General features: G+C 51.4%; 7 protein-coding genes across 7 annotated transcripts; 3 read left to right on the top strand and 4 right to left on the bottom strand.

Annotated features, from left to right (window-relative positions):
* Nucleotides 1-804: 804 nt before the first annotated feature.
* Nucleotides 805-3,418, top strand: SAPIO_CDS5232 (Uncharacterized protein; the record flags this gene model as incomplete). Its single annotated transcript, XM_016787599.1, has 3 exons — nucleotides 805-1,549; nucleotides 1,609-1,702; nucleotides 1,774-3,418. The coding sequence occupies 3 exons, from the start codon at nucleotides 805-807 to the stop codon at nucleotides 3,416-3,418; spliced, it is 2,484 nt and encodes an 827-aa protein (XP_016642614.1).
* Nucleotides 3,419-4,266: 848 nt separating this feature from the next.
* SAPIO_CDS5231 (uncharacterized protein) lies at nucleotides 4,267-5,499 on the bottom strand (the record flags this gene model as incomplete). Its single annotated transcript, XM_016787598.1, has 3 exons — nucleotides 4,267-4,379; nucleotides 4,438-5,015; nucleotides 5,096-5,499. The coding sequence occupies 3 exons, from the start codon at nucleotides 5,497-5,499 to the stop codon at nucleotides 4,267-4,269; spliced, it is 1,095 nt and encodes a 364-aa protein (XP_016642613.1).
* A 1,711-nt stretch (nucleotides 5,500-7,210) lies between these two features.
* Nucleotides 7,211-9,664, bottom strand: SAPIO_CDS5230 (uncharacterized protein; the record flags this gene model as incomplete). Its single annotated transcript, XM_016787597.1, has 5 exons — nucleotides 7,211-7,395; nucleotides 7,508-8,063; nucleotides 8,146-9,050; nucleotides 9,148-9,246; nucleotides 9,367-9,664. The coding sequence occupies 5 exons, from the start codon at nucleotides 9,662-9,664 to the stop codon at nucleotides 7,211-7,213; spliced, it is 2,043 nt and encodes a 680-aa protein (XP_016642612.1).
* Nucleotides 9,665-11,042: 1,378 nt separating this feature from the next.
* On the top strand, nucleotides 11,043-12,574 carry SAPIO_CDS5229 (Uncharacterized protein; the record flags this gene model as incomplete). The annotated part of the gene is made up of 3 exons (XM_016787596.1): nucleotides 11,043-11,543; nucleotides 11,603-12,443; nucleotides 12,507-12,574. The coding sequence occupies 3 exons, from the start codon at nucleotides 11,043-11,045 to the stop codon at nucleotides 12,572-12,574; spliced, it is 1,410 nt and encodes a 469-aa protein (XP_016642611.1).
* Nucleotides 12,575-13,733: 1,159 nt separating this feature from the next.
* On the top strand, nucleotides 13,734-14,394 carry SAPIO_CDS5228 (uncharacterized protein; the record flags this gene model as incomplete). The annotated part of the gene is made up of 4 exons (XM_016787595.1): nucleotides 13,734-13,737; nucleotides 13,853-13,915; nucleotides 14,091-14,162; nucleotides 14,255-14,394. 4 exons carry the CDS (start codon nucleotides 13,734-13,736, stop codon nucleotides 14,392-14,394), a joined length of 279 nt encoding a protein of 92 aa, XP_016642610.1.
* Nucleotides 14,395-15,086: 692 nt separating this feature from the next.
* SAPIO_CDS5227 (uncharacterized protein) lies at nucleotides 15,087-16,130 on the bottom strand (the record flags this gene model as incomplete). The annotated part of the gene is made up of 3 exons (XM_016787594.1): nucleotides 15,087-15,389; nucleotides 15,461-15,505; nucleotides 15,861-16,130. 3 exons carry the CDS (start codon nucleotides 16,128-16,130, stop codon nucleotides 15,087-15,089), a joined length of 618 nt encoding a protein of 205 aa, XP_016642609.1.
* Nucleotides 16,131-16,590: 460 nt separating this feature from the next.
* SAPIO_CDS5226 (uncharacterized protein) lies at nucleotides 16,591-18,247 on the bottom strand (the record flags this gene model as incomplete). Its single annotated transcript, XM_016787593.1, has 3 exons — nucleotides 16,591-17,763; nucleotides 17,823-17,887; nucleotides 17,962-18,247. The coding sequence occupies 3 exons, from the start codon at nucleotides 18,245-18,247 to the stop codon at nucleotides 16,591-16,593; spliced, it is 1,524 nt and encodes a 507-aa protein (XP_016642608.1).
* Between the last annotated feature and the right edge of the window lie 125 nt (nucleotides 18,248-18,372).

Below are 18,372 nucleotides of genomic sequence, written 5' to 3'. Positions count from 1 at the left end.
GGATAGGACCGATTTCCTTTTCACTTTCGGCTTCCTCTTGCCCGGCTGGGATGGGTACGTTGGTATCAGCATCCTGAGAAGAGGCAACTCGCAAACGGGCAACGTGCAAGAGGACTGACACACCTGAAAGGTGGGGTTTCCGAGGAGTTGCGGCCGCGAGCCAGAATTCAAATTCAAAGCACGAGCATGTTGGGAAAACTGGGATCAGAAAAGCGCACGGGTAGTCGCTGCCCGAGCAAGGAAGGGGGTACGTTTGAATTTGGATGCCGTGGTTCGCGGAATGGAGTGTTAATGTTCACAAATCACAGATACAAACCTCCGTTTCCTAGGATATATCATTTTCTCCGTTTGGGATCATTAGAATTGTTTGGAAGGTATCTTGTCGATGTCTCCCTTACATGACGATAGATCAATTCAGGATGAAGCCCTGGTGATAGTGAAAATGTTAGCCAAAATCTCGAGTGGTGGAGTTGCGACGAGGGTGGGGAGAATTGACTAATGGCAGAGATCAGCGTTTGCCAGCTGGCGACCTAAGTTCTGTGGGATAGTTGTGGATGAATTTGTACATAGTACAGGTACAAAGGTATCTTGCGACACAGCAGTGACCTTCCACGATGCGCGTCTCACAACGTCATTCCCAATCCAGGACGACTCCGACCATCGTCTAGACTGATACCCCGAGCGTGAAATCTCGAATTAAGAAGTCAATCACATTCACCCTGATACGCGTAGTTGACTGAGACTTCTCACCCTAAATAACTTCCGGCGCATGGGCAGTCACCCATCCCCTCTCTTCATCTCATGATGGCGCGGTATCTCACACCCGCCAAAATTGGCCTTTTAGCTCTGATCGAGCTATACGCGGACGAGGCCGTTACGGCCGATGCCATCCTCCCCGTCCTCTCTTTCATAACCTCCCACCTCGTCGACACCGCCACCAACCTCAGCTCCTCACCATGGCACAAAGCCGAACGCACCGCCAACCTCGTCACCGACATCTACGAGTTTGAAAAGGTCTTATCACCGCACCCCGTCGTCCTAGGGATGCCGGGCCGTCGTCTCTGGGACAGCTTCCTCCAAAAGCTGTGGGACATCAACTCTCTTGATGCCATGCACGAGTTCTTCTCGCGGCTGCGTCTCCTGCTGCAACCTACCAAGGAGGAGCTGCGCCGTATCGCCCAGGAGACGGGGCAGATGCCCGAACCTGATGGCGGGATCCGGCTCTGTAAGACGTCTATTTTTGGAATTTTCGTGAGGAGATGTCAGTTGGAGTTTGCGCGGTTGAGGTTTCATGACTCGGCGGATTTGTGGAAGAGTTTTGTGAGGTATCGCCAGCCGACGGCGCAGTATCTCAAGAAGAAGAACCCGGCGTTCGAGAAGCTGAGCTTCGATCAGGTCTTGTTGGTGGGCGAGTTGGAGGATCCGGACTTTGAGGGGTTGGCGGCTGCTGTTTACGGGGATGGGCTGGTGGGGAGCTCGTCAGCTGCCCTTCCGATCAGCACTGATGATTTGGAGGGTTTACTCGAGTTTCAGGTCGAGCAGATGCAGCGTATGTGAACTATCCTGGCAGCTTGCCTTTTCAGAGTAAATGCTAACCAACATAAACAGAATATGGCAACCGCGTCCCACTTGAGACACGGCAGAAGCTGCAAGACTTAATGCAGGACAGCTTGCTAACCCCAAGCGTATCCCACTATGTAAAGTGAGGTTTTCTCAAGCTGCCATCAATACACCCTTCCACTCCCTTCTTCCCCATTCTAACCATGTCTGCAGATTTCTCGATAGTTGGAGAGCAGGTGACCTACCCAATGCCTTCGACTATCTCCACCGCTACTTCGACTACACCATGCAAAACCGCGATCGCCTCTTCTACCAATACGCCCTAATGAACCTCGCCGTCCTCCAAGCCGAGTTCGGCTGCTACGCCGAGGCCGTTGACGCCATGCTCCAGACCGTGTCCACCGCCCGCGAGAACCGCGACATGACCTGTCTCAACTTCGCCCTCAACTGGCTCTTCCACTTCGGCCGCGCCCACCCCAGTCTCGTCGCCCACATCGACCCCGCGAGCACTCTCGGTTCTGCCAAGGAGACCCTCGCGTTCTTGCGTGTCCGCGCCAAGGAGACGGGCATGTGGACGTTGTGGAGCTCCGTGCTTCTCAGCGAGGCGAAGCTCACCTTGTCGAATGGCGAGAGTGTGGCTACGGCTCTGGAAAACGTCGTTCGGGCCTCGCAGGTTATCGTTGAGCGCAATGCCCGAAACATGTTCGCGCCGCATCTTATGCTCGTCGCTTCGCTCTGGGATCGTCTCGGTTTATCAAACTTATCCACCGTCACTTGCGAGGTAGCCCTCCGGGCACATGCGCCCCATGGTGTCTTCGAGGATGAGTTACGCCTCACTTGCAAACTTGCCATGGATCTAGCCGGTCGTGGGCGCTACGATGACGCTCTCCGGCTCCTAGATGACAAGCTCAACCCCGATGGCACCTTAGTAACAACATCAACCACTACGCCCTCCGCCTCGGCAGCACCACATACCCTACGCGCCGGGAAACCCCAGCAATACTGGCGCAAATACCGCGGCATAATCAAACTCCGCCGCGACCTCGCCCGCTCCGACCTCGACGGCGCCTCCGACCTCCTCTCCCAACTCCTCCAGTCCAAATTCGACGATCTAGAACCAGACATGGCGCTTTCCATCGACCTCCTACACGTCGACTACCTCACCCGCCTCGGCGACCTCCCCCGCGCATTTTCCCTCGTCGAGGATCTCCTCGCCCGCACGTCAGACGAAATCCCCCCCGCGCAACCCACCGACTCGACTACCACAACCCCTACGCCGGACATCGCGTTCCGCATCCGCCTCCTCCTCGCTAAAGCAAACCTCTACATCAGATCCAACCACCCAACCCGCGCCTTCTCCCTCGCGACACGCGCCGCCTCGCTAGCGCACCGCTCCCGCCTCCTCCCCCTACTCTGGCACTCCGTCGCCTCCCTCTCCTCCATCCTAACCTCACTATCTGAATTCTCCGCCTCCTCCCGCCTCCTATGCGCCGCCCTGCCCCGCGCGCTCGAATACGACGACACACACCTCGCAGCCACGCTGTACGCCTCCCTCGCCGACGCAGAGATGGGATTAGCCGGCCAGGCTGCCCCCGGTTCGCGCACCCGCACGGAACATCTTACCAGGGCCAACGACGCCCTCGACAGGGCCTTTGCGTACTTTGCCGAGGTGGAGGAGAGTGTGAGGGCGAGGGAGGTCATTGCGAAGCGGGCGGCCGTTATGAAGGTTTTGGGCGAGAAGGCGTTGGCGGCGCAGTATTCGGCCAAGTATGTGGCTTTGGTGGAGAGGGAGGAGGCGAGGAGGAAGGGGAGCGGGGTGGAAGTGGTTGGGAGGAGTTCGGGACTTTTTACTACTTGACGGTGTCCTCTTTTAAAAAAATGTTGCGTGGAGGTTTGATAGATAGCATTATCAAGTCTATATCGTACAGCTGGTTTGTTTTTCTCCCTCTCTCTCTCCCGGGGTTAGATAGTAGAGGAGATAGGTAGCGTGGACAGTGGGATCCAAGTACAGGAATCATGAGAAAAGGGTAAATAAGAGACAACAAGCATAAAACAGGAAACTCCAGTATTGATACCATTTCATATTTGCCCAGTCCTAAAAGGCACAAGAAAACAAGAGAGATCAAGAACATGAAAGAAGAAGAAGAAGAAAAGAAAAAAAAAAAAAAGAAACAAAAACCTGTCCTTGCTATAATACTAGTACAATTCAACCACTGACAATGAAAAAAAGGGGAAAAAACCCATGCAGTTCTGCTCCCATCAATCACACATTCTCTTTCTAGTCCCCTCAATTTGATCCACACACACAACTTCCCTGTGCTCTATGCCCTTTTCCCAGTAGCAAAAACAGAAAAAAAGAAAAAAGGACAGACTCCTCAGTCTTGAAAAAGCCATAGCAAGGAGGAGTTGTTCTCGTGGGTAATGTAATCCAGCAACACCTTCCACGGGTTTTCCTCCCCAGCAAATCCCGCGATGTGTAGCCCACAGATAGCAAGTGGCTACTACCTAAGCTGATGGTTAAGTTCGTACTTCTCTTCAATCAGCACAGAAGATACCCTTCTGGTATTTTTCCTCTGAGAACCTTATGGTCAGCTCCCTCAATTTCTTTTCGCCTCACTCCAGACGCCCCATTTCCACTCAATGATAATGAATCAGGTCAACAAAACAAAGAATAACGGGAGGGCGAAGATCAAGTCAGGAAGAGTACTACTCTGGCCTGGGTCGCTTCGCCCCATGGGGATTGCCCCATTCTTGGTTGCCTGATCCCATCTGGGGGAAGAAGCCGGGGCCGAACGGAGTTTGCATGCCACCTCCGAATCCTATAAAATCGAGTTAGAGAAGGAGCTGGCGGAGGCTAATGAGACAAAATATACGTACCTTGCATACCACCACCCATCATCCCCATGCCACCCATGGGATTAGGCATACCGCCCATCGGACCCATGCCCATCATGCCGTTGCCCATTCCGCCCCGGCCACCTCGCATTCCACCGCCACCTCCTCGAGGCATTCCCATGTTCATCATGCCGCCGCGGTTGAAGCCAAAGCCGCCGCCTCCGCCCATGGGGTTGCCGAACATCTGGTTGTTGTAACCGCCACCACCGCCCATGTTGCTTCCGCCAGAAAAGTTGCGGTTAAAGCCGGATTGGTTATTGTGCATGTTTCCGCGGTGGCCGTAACCTCCTCGTCCTCGGTAGTTGCCGCGGTAGTTTCCTCCTCCCATGTTGCTCTGTCCGCCGTCGTTATAAGAACCCGAACTTGACCTGTTGCGGTCGTCCTTGCCGGATCGGGCGGGGGCATCCTTGGGCAATGTGCGGAAGGGGTTGACGCCGGCCATCGAGTAGGAAACGACGAGCTTCTTGAATGGCGCTTGATTGGAATCGCTCGAGAGGGAATCGATAAAGCGCTTGACAGCGGTCGCCGCTTGCTGGGTGGCGAATTCAACGTAGGCTTGACTGAAACCAACGCAAGTTAGCATTGGGTGGACACCTAAGATAAGGGGATTAAGGCTTTCTCCGTCAAGCTCAAAACGTACCCCTTGCTCTTGCCATTAACCTTGTGCTCACTAAAGGTAACATCCTTCAACTCGTCTTCGCAACCAGCCTCGCGAGCATACGCGCGGATTCCATCATCGGTCGTCCACCAGTTCAAGTCGGAAAGCATGAGAGCAGCCGTCGCGCCGGGGTCAACAGGCCGGTCGTCGTTCTCAGAACCGCTCTTCCTCTTTACGCCTTGTTGGGGAGCATTACGGGTTTGGCTGCTATCACGGCCCGCGTTGCTATCATCGTAGCGTTCGTGTTCGTCCGCGTGGGAATCTTCGCCGTGGGCATGTCCGTCATTATACGACTGGGCGTCATCTTGGTGGGAAGACTGCTGCTCGTTGTTCTGATCGTTTGGCGCATCGCCGTAGATGTCAATCTCAAACTCCTCTTCGGCCATTGTGAAGATGCAGTTTATTCCTTTATAAGTCGTGTTAGGGGCTTCGATCGGGGCTATATGAGCGCAAATTCGATTATCTGGATAACAGGAAGGCTAAAAGCAAAAGGGTTCCTCTACTGAAGCGTTCCGCTATAGCTTAACCGCCAGGTCAAGAGGGGAGCCTCAAAAAGGAACGCTTCCAATGTTGAGTCTGGAATGAGGGAGCTGTTAGGTAAAAAATGTTGGTATTAGCATTAGCAGTTGGATATACAGCTTTGCGTCCAATACACAGGAAAAGAAGGCAATCCACCGCTTCGATCGTCGACATCTTGGGGATCCTTCCTCTCTTCGGGGGAAAAAAAAAGTAAAAATAAAAAATAAAAGAGAGAAAAGAACCTATGCGCCGGACAAAGCAGTGGTGTATTCGGGAAACAGGGCAAGAAAACACGGACAAAGGAAATGAAAATAGAAAGTACAAGAATTAAAAAAAAAAAAAAAAAGAAAAAAGAAAAAAAGAGAAGAGACCGAATAAGTCAAGGCAAGAAAAATAAGTAGAGACAAAGAAAAACACAAACAAGAAGACAGAACAATGTAAAATACGTACAGTCCAGACTCGACGTCGGCAAGACAGGTATAGAGAGGTAGGAAGTTTTTGACAGGTCAGAAAACGCGTTGCCCTTTTGTTCCCTTGAATCTTTTCGTCTCGATAGTGCAAAGATGATGACACCTATGTTTGAAGATCTGGATTGCTTCCTCCTGGTGGAGCGAGTGATCCGGCGCAATAGAAATTGAAGAAACGGCAAGTAAATGCAGAAGACGAAGCTCTGTGCTTGCAATCTTCTCTTTCCTAGAGGGAGAACTAGTATGTTCGATCCAAGCTGGCTCCTTCCTCCCCAGGTCACCAACAAGAATCGTGTTGCAGTTCCAGCAAAGAGCCTCAAAACCGGTCAGAAGCGCTGAGGATGATTCGGCCACTATTTCAAATGGCCACAAACTTCCCCGTGCACCGTCGCAGTAATGAGGCGAGATCGTGGGAGGATGGTGGACGTTCGATGGCTCGAGTCTGGCTAGGGCGAGATCAAGATCGGCAGTCGAAGCTCCTGCCTAGCTTGCGGCAAAGGCGAGCGAGTGCTGTGAAAGCTTCCCTGGGAGATTCGACGATCGAGTAGCTTTAATTCGGTGCTTGGATTCGAATTGCTTTATAGTCGAGGACAAACGGGGGGGAGATGGGAGGGTGGGCACGGTAGAGGTTGAGTCAGTGAGGATGGTAAGATCAGGGAGAGGAAGTTGGAGAAGGGCAGCAACGAGGCTCTAAGGCTGTTTTGCACTAAGAAGCCCCGACCTGACAAGACTTGGACCACCCCTTGACAAGTGTGGGTACGTACCGAGTCAATGTTGCAGGGAGCTCTCCGGTTGATTCTCGGAATAATAGTGTCAGTCGTTGATCCTTCTTTCCCCACATGACATGGATTTTATCAATGCTTCGTATTTTCAAAGACCCCAGATGCAGGCTGCCTTATTACCCTTGGACCTGGACTATATTACCGTTCTTCTATCCACGGTATCGAGTATTAACCATAAGCGAATGTAAATGTACGGCCCAAGCCTCCGGGATTGATCAATAAATACAAAGTCATCAACATTGATCCATCCCGTCCGAAATGCGGCTTCCATCACCCGAGTCCGAGGTACTTCTTTCGCCCCTTACAAACAGGGATCCATCAAATTGAATTCAATGATGTGCTCTCGAGATAACCGAGAACCGACAAGGCTGTAGCTTCTCCGTAACACATGCCCCAGCAATAGGGCATCCTAGATCATCTTGCGAAGGTGGTGGATCTCGTGGCTCTTGGAATGTGTGCAATGAAATAGCGCCCTCGCGCATTCCATGCATTCCGTCGGTACTCCAAGCCGAAGCTACCGAAGTATATTAGTTAACCATGACTTTTCTGTTTTCGAGGCAAAATAAAAAGAAAAAGAAGAAAATAAAATAACGCGATACTAAGGAACTCAAAAAAGTCGAACTTACTTGCGATAGCAGGCACGCTCGGGTGCCAGCTAGCATCCCTAACAATCATATTCCACGGTGAATACCGATCCCTCGACATCGGCGGTGTAAACCTTCCCGCGTTCTCCAGCGAGTGGAATATGCTCGTCGCAACATCGATCTTCCCTGCGAGCGTGGCATCCAGGTTCCAGATGAAGACTTCACCCGAGGCGCTTCCAGAATAAACGTATCGAGAGTCCGAGCTGCCAGGAGGCGAGAAATGGCACCGGATCAACGTTCGCAGAACCTCGTGGCCGCGGAACGTCACAGCTGAGTTGTCGTTCTTATCCTTGAACCAGTCCGCATCTCTAAAGTTCTCCCATCTGTAGTCGAACGTCGCCACCCTTCGCAGGCCTATGCTTCGGAACCGGTCCGTCGACATGGCCATCCTGAGATCCCACAGTTTCATGCTTTGATCTTTTCCGTTGCTGAGGATGTAGCGGCCGTCGCCCTTGCTGTCGATGTGTGTGATGCCTTCTATATGACCCACGAAGGCTCCGGCTTCACGGCGGTCGCCCATGCTACGTCTATCCCATACCTAGGAGAGGTAGCGATTTTAGCTTAGAATCACTAATGCAGAGTGAAAACAAGGAAAAAAAAAAAAAAAAAGACCCACGAACCTTGATTACACTGTCGTCTGACCCAGAGTAAAGAATATGAGGTGAAGAAGTATCCGCAAAGCAGACGGCGTTGACGTCGTCACCGTGTCCTCTCACACGAAGGAGTGGTGTTCTCGATTCGATGTCGTAGGCAATTATGGCATGCGTATTCGTCCCAGCAATTAACTCCCGACCATCTCCCGAGAAACGAACGGAGAATATGCCAAATCTACGGTGCATATCTTCATCCCCGTCACCCGCATTATTGACGCTAGCGCCGAGGTCCAAGGTATACGGATCACCTTCGTCGCTTGGATCCGTCGGCGTCAAACAGACTTTCGGCGAAAGCGACGTATAGGCCAGCCATTTGTTATCCGGACTCAGGGAAGCATCTGTGAGCGTCCATTGCGCCCAAGGATGCATGACCGTCTTGTAATGCTTCCAGCTGTAGGGATTCGAAGTGTCGTATAACCTCACTTTAAAGTCGGCTCCACCAGCGAAATAAAAGTTACCGTCGCGGGAGAACTGACCAGAGTATACGGGTTCCCTGAAATAGATAGTCACGTCTGTCTTGTTCTTCGGTATCATGCTCTGGAGTAGAAGCCTCTCCATCCTTTTCCGTTCAGCAAGGGTGCCAGCTAAGCCGAGCTCTCGTTCCAGAATCCGTAATGAGGGTGCCTTTATCCACGTCTTTTCACCGGGGGCGGGATGTGCGCCGAAAGACCCCGCGTCCATGAGTTCCCTTCCTTCCTTGCTCGGTACCTTTGGAAAACGGGCCGGGTCTGGTCGGTGGCTAGCTATCCATTCCCGAAACTCGTCTCGCGACACGTGCCGTTCACTACTCTGAATTTGATCGAGGAGGTTTTCTTCATGGATATACCTCAGCTGCGCCCGAGTCAGAAGAGTCGGACGATTATGGTAATCACCTAAACGAGCGGAATGTGGTTAACACGGATTTACAGGAAAAATAGTTGAAACTATGGGCATAACGAGAAGAAGAAAGATGGTTTTAGGCCGACGCACTCTCCACTTCAATTGCCAACCGCCTCCGTGGTGTTAATAACGAGTCTGGCTGATCGTCTCTGCCATAAGGCTCTGTGTAGACAGCATGGAACTCGGCGCCTATGGACATCGGTTAGCTAACTTCCACACACTTAGCTGGGGGACACAAAGCTTGATGAAAAGAACAACCTTCAGACACGAGCTGTTCAATTCCGAACTCATCTTCTCCCTCGCTCTCACCGTAGTCCTCGAAATTATTGATTATAGCATTGAGGTTGGCAAATAAGCCGCCATCTATGAAATCCTGAAGAAGCTGTTCGGTGATGCCGCCTTCGAGTTCATCAAGTAGGGGTACTCCATCGCCGCTAACATCGATTTCATTCTCCTCCTCGTCCTCCTCGTCCTCCTCTTCCTCCTCGTAATCATCATCGCTCTCCTCTAATGGCTCCCACAGTGGGTCTTGAGAGCTGGTAGACTCCTCGGCAGATTGCTCTGGGGAGGTGACCTCTGGATTACCCGACTCATTATCAGTAACCATTGAAGCAGTGGTCTAGATATTTTCCGATGTATGATTACTGGTAGAGAATATTCAACTGAGATGTACGAAGCACAAAGGATTAGAGTAAGTTGCGGGGGTCTTGAGTGCCTTTGCTATATTATCAATTGATCTGTCGTCGGGTTCTTGGGAAGCCGGAAGAGATCCTTGAACGCTGACGTAAATGGCACTTGCTTGCTTAACTCCGGGTCTAGTAAGCCCGAACCCGCGGGTTGACTCCCCCAGAAAGACAGGGACAGGCCCAATTCTTAAGCCTTTTCAATCTCGAAACGAACTGGATTTGAAAAGAGTTCGAGATCAATTAGATCCGAAGTACGAAGTACATGAACCTAATTAATAGAGGGCTGGATGTGCAATATTACCAAGACACTGGACCCGTGCCACCACAAGTTACATCTGGGCCAATTTAAGTTGCTGAAAACTGTCTCACTTGCAGGGCCGTTTTGGCAGTGATCCCCCAAAATCAGGGGGTACATCTCGGGGAAGCAGGAACTTCTGATGCCAATTATAGCCCTCTGTGAATGAAGCCTCAAGCTTCATGTTAAGATGAACGCTGGCGAAGACGCGCGTACCTTGTCCGCTGGGAGAGTTTGTGCACTGTCCGCCACCCATGAAGAATACTACATTCTACCTGTGTACGAAGTACAAAGTACATTGAAATGCATCTTAAGGGGCTCCGTGTGTCAGTCTCCGCTTTGGGCATCCTGATCAAGATGGACGGTGGAACGATGAGGTCTCCCAGTATTGATATTAGTGTCATATCTCGTGCAGGAACACCAACGCGAAAAAGGTCCACCTTATTGCTTTACTTCAATTGATATTGGTCAATTGATGGATCGGCGTCAGAGACGATGGAGTATCACAAGCCAAAAAGTTGTTCGATGCTCAGCCACTCTCATGTGGAAGGCACTGTCTATTAGCACTGTATACAAATTTAGGAGGTGTTAGGGAGGAAGGCGCTGTGGGGAGCGGACCTGGCCACCAACCGCATGTCTCCTTATTCACTGTCTTTCCAACAGTTGCTGCGCTGGCCTTGATTATTTTCTGCCAGCCAGGTTGGTCAACTCGGACTCCTATTGAGTGATTCGTCTGATTTTCAAATTCAATTTGTCTTTTCTCTCCTTTCTAGTCTCTCCCTAAGGTTTCAACTTTTGGCCTTCTTTCTGAATTCATTCTTTCTTCTTTTTCGCACTTGTGTGCCTGCCAGTGTTTCTATTCGAGAACGACCCGGTTTTGTATACTAGATCCCCCTTGACCTTTGGTGACTTGCGTGCCATTGTCGTCCTGCGACAGCCTGGCTCTCGTTGAAGCCACATCATCACTCCCTCCCGGCGACTTAATTCGATACCCTACCGCAGACATGAGATTACGAACCCGACAAGCGAACCTCCTCCTTCTCCTCGCGCCCGTTCTTGCAACGGCTCTCGCCTCCGAAGCCGCCACCCGTGATGAGGTGAGCGCCGTCAACCCTCGAGCCGACGCCAATGTCGCCCCCAAAGATGGCAACGACGGCAAACCGCATAATGGCCCCTGGGTCGAGACGGACGGCAAGATTGACGAAGACTTACCGGCCTTGGCCGGCCGCCCCGATGATCCGACTATCATCGACGGCAAGAAGATTCCTGAATCCAACGACGGTGTGATGGACGATCCGAACCGGCTACCTCCCAAGGAGGGTACGCGGGGAACTGAAGGCGGAGTATCAGAGAAGGGCAAGACGAGGAATGACCAGGAAGGAAAGGTCCCCGAGACTCCAAAAGAGGCTCCCGCGCACCACGTTGTCGAGGAACCAGTTGCGACCGTTGATGATACCAAGAAAGATGATCGTCCCAAATCTAGCGAGGAAGCTTCCGGCCTCGAGGTTAGTCGTAGCGCGATCACATTGGAATTTTTTTCGGCATAGCTAACAACTGTATTCAGAAGCCCGAGGATCTCCCCGAGCGAATCGTCGACCACCCGATCCCCGTCCCAGACTCCGTTCAACGGGGCCACATGGATGTCTCCCACGGTGACGCCTCAACTGACTCCACCTTTGTCGAAGGAGTCATTCAACCATTCCACACATTCCTTCTCTCGTTGGCTATGATTCTAGTTTCCGAAGTGGGAGACAAGACTTTCCTGGTTGCAGCTCTCATGGCCATGAAGCATGACCGCATGGTTGTTTTCTCCGCCGCCTTCAGCGCGTTACTAGTCATGACCGTCCTGTCTGCGATTCTCGGCCAAGCCGTGCCGACGCTACTCTCCCACCAGGTCACCAGTTTCTTAGCTTCAGTTCTCTTCTTTGTCTTCGGCGCGAAGTTGCTGCGGGAAGGCATGGCCATGTCTCCAGATGAAGGCGTTGCGGAAGAAATGCACGAAGTTGAGCAAGAGCTTGCCGAGAAAGAGAAGGATATTTATGCTCTTGAGATGGGTATTGGCGGTAACAGGAAATCTCGCCCCAAGGGCCGGTTCCCTGCCCCTCCCAGGTCTCCATCCACATCTCCCACTCGTAGCCCCTCCCCTCAAGGGCGAACCTTCAAGAACTTTGTCCAAGGTCTTGAAAACCTCCTCTCTCTTCTCCTTAGTCCCGCCTGGGTACAGACCTTCGTCATGACTTTCCTCGGCGAGTGGGGAGACCGCAGCCAGATTGCGACGATTGCCATGGCGGCCGGTCCCGATTATTGGTCCGTCACCCTTGGGGCGATGGCTGGGCACTGCGTATGCACCGGTGTCGCCGTTCTGGGTGGTCGCGCCATTGCTGGCAAGGTCAGCATGAGAGTTGGTAAGTCATACAAACTCACTGCAACTCCGTCGCCCAAATCATCAAACTAACAAAGTTCCACAGTTACTCTCGGAGGTGCCATCGCCTTTATCATTTTCGGTTTCATCTACCTGTACGAATCTATCTATTAGACCTCGACCGAGCGACCAGGCCCCCCCACCCCCCATCTACCACCTTGCACTTGACTTGTTTTTCTTTTTACTCCTGTACTTTGTTGTAATGTCAACGACACGATTGAATTCGTTTCCCCATCCAAAAACCAGCGTGTTCAGTTGTCGGTACCTGAACACGGTGGAAAGTGTATTAATTGGTTTGCAAAGAAAATTCGACATGAAAGAAAGGGAAGACACTACTGAAGCTCTAAACATGGGTCGGGAGGTGGGAACTTTCAGGGAAATGCGTCTCATTCTTTATCCTTTCCTGCCAACGGTCCTTTTTTTCGTTTTCCTTCTTGTTTGGGTTTTATACTTTCACGGTTTATAGAAAATCTCGGGGGCAAGAGCATGTTTGACTAAAGCTGGCGTTCCTGTATAATGTATCAAAGTATAAGCGAGGGATCAATAAAATTCAGGCAGTGAGAGAGGCAGAAAACGGAGATGGGTTTGCCTGGGGGTTTCACAGCTGGAAATAACTTAATAGACTTTTGGCGAGCTTTGGTTTCACTGCACTTGTTTTCATATTTCCATGATATTTCACATTAGTCGTATGAAAGGCAGTGAGAACACAATGCACAAGCGGGCAGAGTGACATATGTAAGTCGGGCTTCCTTTCGACCTTGGGCCAAGACTGAGCTTAACTACTTGTCCTACGACTAGGTATTTCCCTGGGACTTAAACTGTTTTCTCTCGGCATTGTTACATACGGCGCCAATTTTCCTTCTTGAGTAAAGGACTTCGGAGATAGGTAGTCGCGTATCGTCGTCGAACAGAGCGACATGCCAGACGATTTTTGGTCCAGATCTTAGCACGATTCTTGTTCAAGTGGGTGGGGTCGTGATATGGAGAGCTTCGCCGAAGATCTCCCCTTTTGCTGCGCTCAAAACACCAGGGTCGGCTAATTTTCGGCACCATGCGTCTTCTTGGAAGAAATTCACCCCAGAAAAGTACGACTCCAGCCTGGGAGCCGGCTTCTCGAAATTTCAGTCACGTGTCGAAATTTTTTTAGGGCTCGTTCAATCCAAGTACCCGCACTCAATCGACCCTCCAGCCAAACCCAGGCCTTGCAGCATCCGTTCAATCGCCAAACTCACCCATCTTTTCCATCGTCAACAACCCATAAACTACCGGCAAAATGAGTACGTTGAACTCCCTCCAATTGAAAAATGTCGAAATATAGACCTGTTTTCTCTCGAGAGAACGAGTCTCGAATTGGAAGAAGTCGTTACTGACCTTTTCGTCACCTCCGTATAGCGAAGGGAACGTCCAGCTTCGGCAAGCGCCACAACAAGACGCACACCATCTGCCGACGATGCGGTTCGTATCCTCCCATTTGCCCCGATCTCTCCCTCAATTTCCTCGGAAGAAGAACGATGTCAACGACGTGAAGGATCTGGGTTGGAGAACATATTTTCGAACATATTTTCCCGAGGAGGAGGAATGAGTCGCGATGAAGTAAAGGGCTTGGCTGACGAGGCTCTCTGGGATATAGGTCGTCGCTCTCTCCACATCCAGAAGCACACCTGCGCTTCTTGCGGATACCCCGCCGCTAAGGTCCGAAAGTGTACGTTTTCCACCATCTAGGTTCACGGGTTCCAGGCAGGAATATGTCTTTCTTTTGAAGTGGGAGGGGGCGCTGACATAGGGGACGCGCAGACAACTGGTCCGAGAAGGCGAAGCGAAGGAAGACCACCGGCACCGGCCGCATGCGATACCTCAAGGATGTCCCCCGACGATTCAGGAACGGCTTCCAGACCGGCACTCCCGCCGGTGCCCGAGGACCCTCGAAGCCATGAGCTGCTTTTTTCCGTCTTAATCTAAACGAAAAGTTGGCGAACGGGCAGGGGGTTGGACTTTAACTCTTTTTGGCATCTTCTTTTTTTGTCCCTTTCCTCTTCTTTTCAACCCCGACCACCGACAAATAGTCTTTATGTCTCCTCCAAACTCGGGGGAGGACTGAGGGAGGAAACTGGGAAAAAGAAAAGATGAGGGGCAGGGAAAGTCGAAAATAGAGACGGAGTTTTCTTTGTTAAACGCCGGCACGCAAAGGGAGCAATAGGGGCTATGTTTGTTTGGTATGAAATTAACATAGGGGATGAAAGGGTTTTTTTTTTCCTTCTCGCATATTCCCGATCCGGATCGATGAGGGAAACAATGAAAAAAAGAAATGTGCAAAAAAGCCACAATCTTCCACCCTGCGCTTGCCATAGCATTCGAAGGAGGGATATGTCTTGGAGTTCTCGGTTCCCGAGTTTCTCTTTTTTCCCGCCCTCCCAAACCTTGCCATTGAATTACTCGGGAGTATAGGTTCCAACACCCCCGTCTTCCAAGTCTTGCCTTTTCATGACGAATTCAGTGTTCCTGAAAGACTGTACTAGAAAAGGCCGTCATTGATAAACGCGGCCACGCTCGGGTATTCCCATCGCCATGACTGGTATTCTATTTATGCCCATTTCTTATAAAAGCCTTCCAATTGAGTCCCAGACTCTTACTGGCCCCTCTCGAATATCTTAACACCTCCATCCTGGGCGACGAAGTACAGGTACTCATGCGCCTCCACCTCCTCTCCCTCTTCCGCTTCACCGTCTTCATACGCACCACCCCTCGTAATTCTCAGCACACCGCTCACATCAGTCGCAGTACCAGTATCTAACCGCCGCACGGAGAGCACGACACGAGCTTCATGCGCAGTAGCGAGGGCAAGGGAAGCATGTGAGCGTTCGAGGGTCGTAGTCTGGGAGTGTATCAGCGGTTCGTCGGCCGCCAGTGTGAGGACGGAAGCGTGAACTTTCTAGTTTTGGTGGGGCGACAAAGCTCGAGTTAGCAGAGAGGCCTCTTCGTAGATCAGAATACGATTCATACCTCGCGTAGAGAAAGGATTAGGTCTGCTATCTGAACGCTGGTATTCTGAGAGCTTGTCAGCGCCAGATAGCAATCCGGTTGGTCTATCATCAAGATGGTTTTCCGACTCGTCGCGGTCGGCGTAGATGTGATGTCGACAATCGCGCGATTGAGTTCGGTGCGTAGGTCGGCGAGCTTCCCAGACCGTAGGGTTCTTCGGCCCCTGGGTTGAGGCGGAGCGTTACTGGGAGGTGGCACGAAGAGGCCTGTGAGGCCATCTACGAAGATTAGTGTTCCTTGGTTTATCGCAGAATCTAAGTCTACGCCCTGTACTCTCCTTCTTTAGTATATATTCCAACTTCACCGGTCTCGACAGCGTATATCTAGAATATATGACGGCTCTCTTGAACGGGAAACGTACCAACCTCGCCGCTCCCTCTTTCCAAAACGCATAATCCCTCATAAAACTAACAAAAACAATCGCCTTGTCGCCTCCTCTTCTCTTCCCACCGACCTCATCTTCATCGTGGTCTTCGTCGTCGGAGCCCCTCGCCGGACGAGCGAGGTGCTGCGCAAGGTACCGGAGGAGGAGCCAATTCGTCGTAGCACCAAGGACGGATGTGAGGAGAGTTAGAGAGGAGGCGGGTAGAGGGAGGTATGGCTCGAGGAGATGGGGGATTCGTGTGGACATTATAAGGAGCCGGAATTCTTTTTTTTTTTTTTCTTTTCCTTGATTCAGGTGGAAGCTGGATTTCTTTGTTATGGAGGGGTCGTGTTCGTCATGGTGGGGACAGTGTACAGAAACGAATTGTTTGCACAGTACCATGACATACTCGGAAACTTCAAGTGTGGCAGGGAAGAGATCGGAAAGGATTTCTTTTCTATTTTGTTTCACTTTTACAACAGCGTCTATAGTAGATGACAACAGCTCCATCGAATCCCGATACTGAATCGAAAAGAAAATTAGAATAAAAAAATATATCATAACTCTAATTAATCGTATCCCGCAACGTCTTGAACCGCATTAAGCATCATTCATGGCATCAGTTAGTCCCGGGTTGGGGTATTTCATATGCAAACAAAAACTTGATGAAAAGCAGAGAGAGGATGGGAAAGGTGCAGTGAACTAGATGATCATCACCACACTCTTTTTACAGCGTGGAGTTCGCAGCCAGAGCCAAGAGGATCGCGAATCCTGTGATGACCTTCGACACAGATCCACCGCTGGCACCACCAGCAACCAACGTTGAGGTCGGGACCTCAGTCGTCAACGTTGTCGATGTAGTGGTCGGTGTGGTAGTACGCGATCTGAGGACCGTGGACGGTGTGGTGGGTACGTGAACGGTGCTCTCCGCTCGCTTGGTGCTAGGCACGTCAACAGCCGGCGTTCCCTTTGGAATATCAACAGTCACTTCTTCGGGAGCGGAAGGAACCTCGGGAGTTGAAGGGATCTCGGTTGTGTAGGACTGGGCTTCCGGGGAGGTGATTGGCTCGCTTGCTGCGAGAGGAGGTGGGATAATGAAGGTAAGAGTCGAGTCAGGGCCATCCTCCCAGGGAGTGTTGGTGGCTACTGGGATCTCTAGTGGGATCCCGGGAGTGGGTTCACAATCCAAGGTAACCGTCTCAACCGTGCAGAAAGTAAGCGTAGAAGTAATGGTTGTGGCATAGTCACAACCTGTACGACCCGGAACGGTAACCGTGAAAGCCTTGGTGATGACCTCGGAGAGAGTCACTTCGACCTCGCGAGGAATGGCCACTTTGTCTCCGGAATTGCTGCAGGCCACACGACAGACTGAGCCGTCTTGAGGGAAATGGGCAGGGTTTGGCCATACGTCGCCGATTGCGGCGCCTTCGCTGTCCCGATCATCACCAGATGCTGGGTCTACATCACTCGCACTGCTGCTTGAGGGGAGAGCCGGCGAGTCACTGGTGGCTGAGGGCGTAGCGCCGCTGGTGCTATTAAGGAATAATATAGGAATCGAAGGTGCGGAAGATGGAACCTCGATGGAAGTAGAGGTGGAATCGGAAGCCGGAGTCGGAGTGGAAGTTTGGATGGAAGCCGAAGTCGACGTTGAGGTTGAGGTTGAGGCTGAGGTCGAGGTTGAGATCGAGGGCGAAGGGGGAGTAGAGGAAGTAGAGGTAGTAGAGGGGGAATCAGCAGGGGCAGGTGAGGATCTCAATGTATTTTGGAGAGGAGTCGTGGGACGAGGAGTGGTCTTCGTCTCCGTCACTGTCGATTGACGTCGGATGGTTGTGGTTTCAGGAATGGAAAGAGATGAAAGCTGCATTTGGAACGCATTTGCACATTCGCTGATACTCAAGTTCTAAAAGTTCTGTTAGGACTGTTTCCTTCATGGTCAAGTTCGATGAGGCCATCACTTACATCCGGACAACAAAAGGTATTTCCGTCGCTGGCTCCCGCGCAGTAAAATCCGGCATCACAAGCAGCTGCAAAACATCGGTTAGCGCCACGAATGAAAGATCTGGAGGACCCACCAAGCGTATAAATGATCAAAACTTACTTCCGGTATTATCCATGCAACACCGTTGACCTTTGGTAGGATCGAAACAGAAGAGTGCATCGTCCCGACTACCTTGACACTCTTCATACCCGGAACCACAGGCGGAGCACGTCACCTCATCGCCTTCGCAAACTCCAAACTCGGGCTGATACCCTTCGTCCCTCTTTTGAAGGGGTTTTGGCGTTGAGCGAGCAGGACTCGTCCACTTGTAAACGGGGATATGCTGGAGGGCAGTGGTGAGAACCAGTAGGTGCGAGAGCACCAACGCAAAGTGTAGAGTCTTCATTGGAAGGAAACGGTTATTAGGAAGGGCAATAAACACGCGAGAAATAGGACGAAAGACTCTGAATGTGATTGACTTATGTATGATGTGATGAAATTGAGAATGGGGAGGGAATAAGGAAGTTGCAG

This window comes from Scedosporium apiospermum (assembly GCF_000732125.1).
Source record: "Scedosporium apiospermum strain IHEM 14462 chromosome Unknown SEQ_SAPIO_0098, whole genome shotgun sequence".
NCBI lineage: Eukaryota > Fungi > Ascomycota > Sordariomycetes > Microascales > Microascaceae > Scedosporium > Scedosporium apiospermum.
This window is presented reverse-complemented; position numbering and strand designations above follow the sequence as displayed.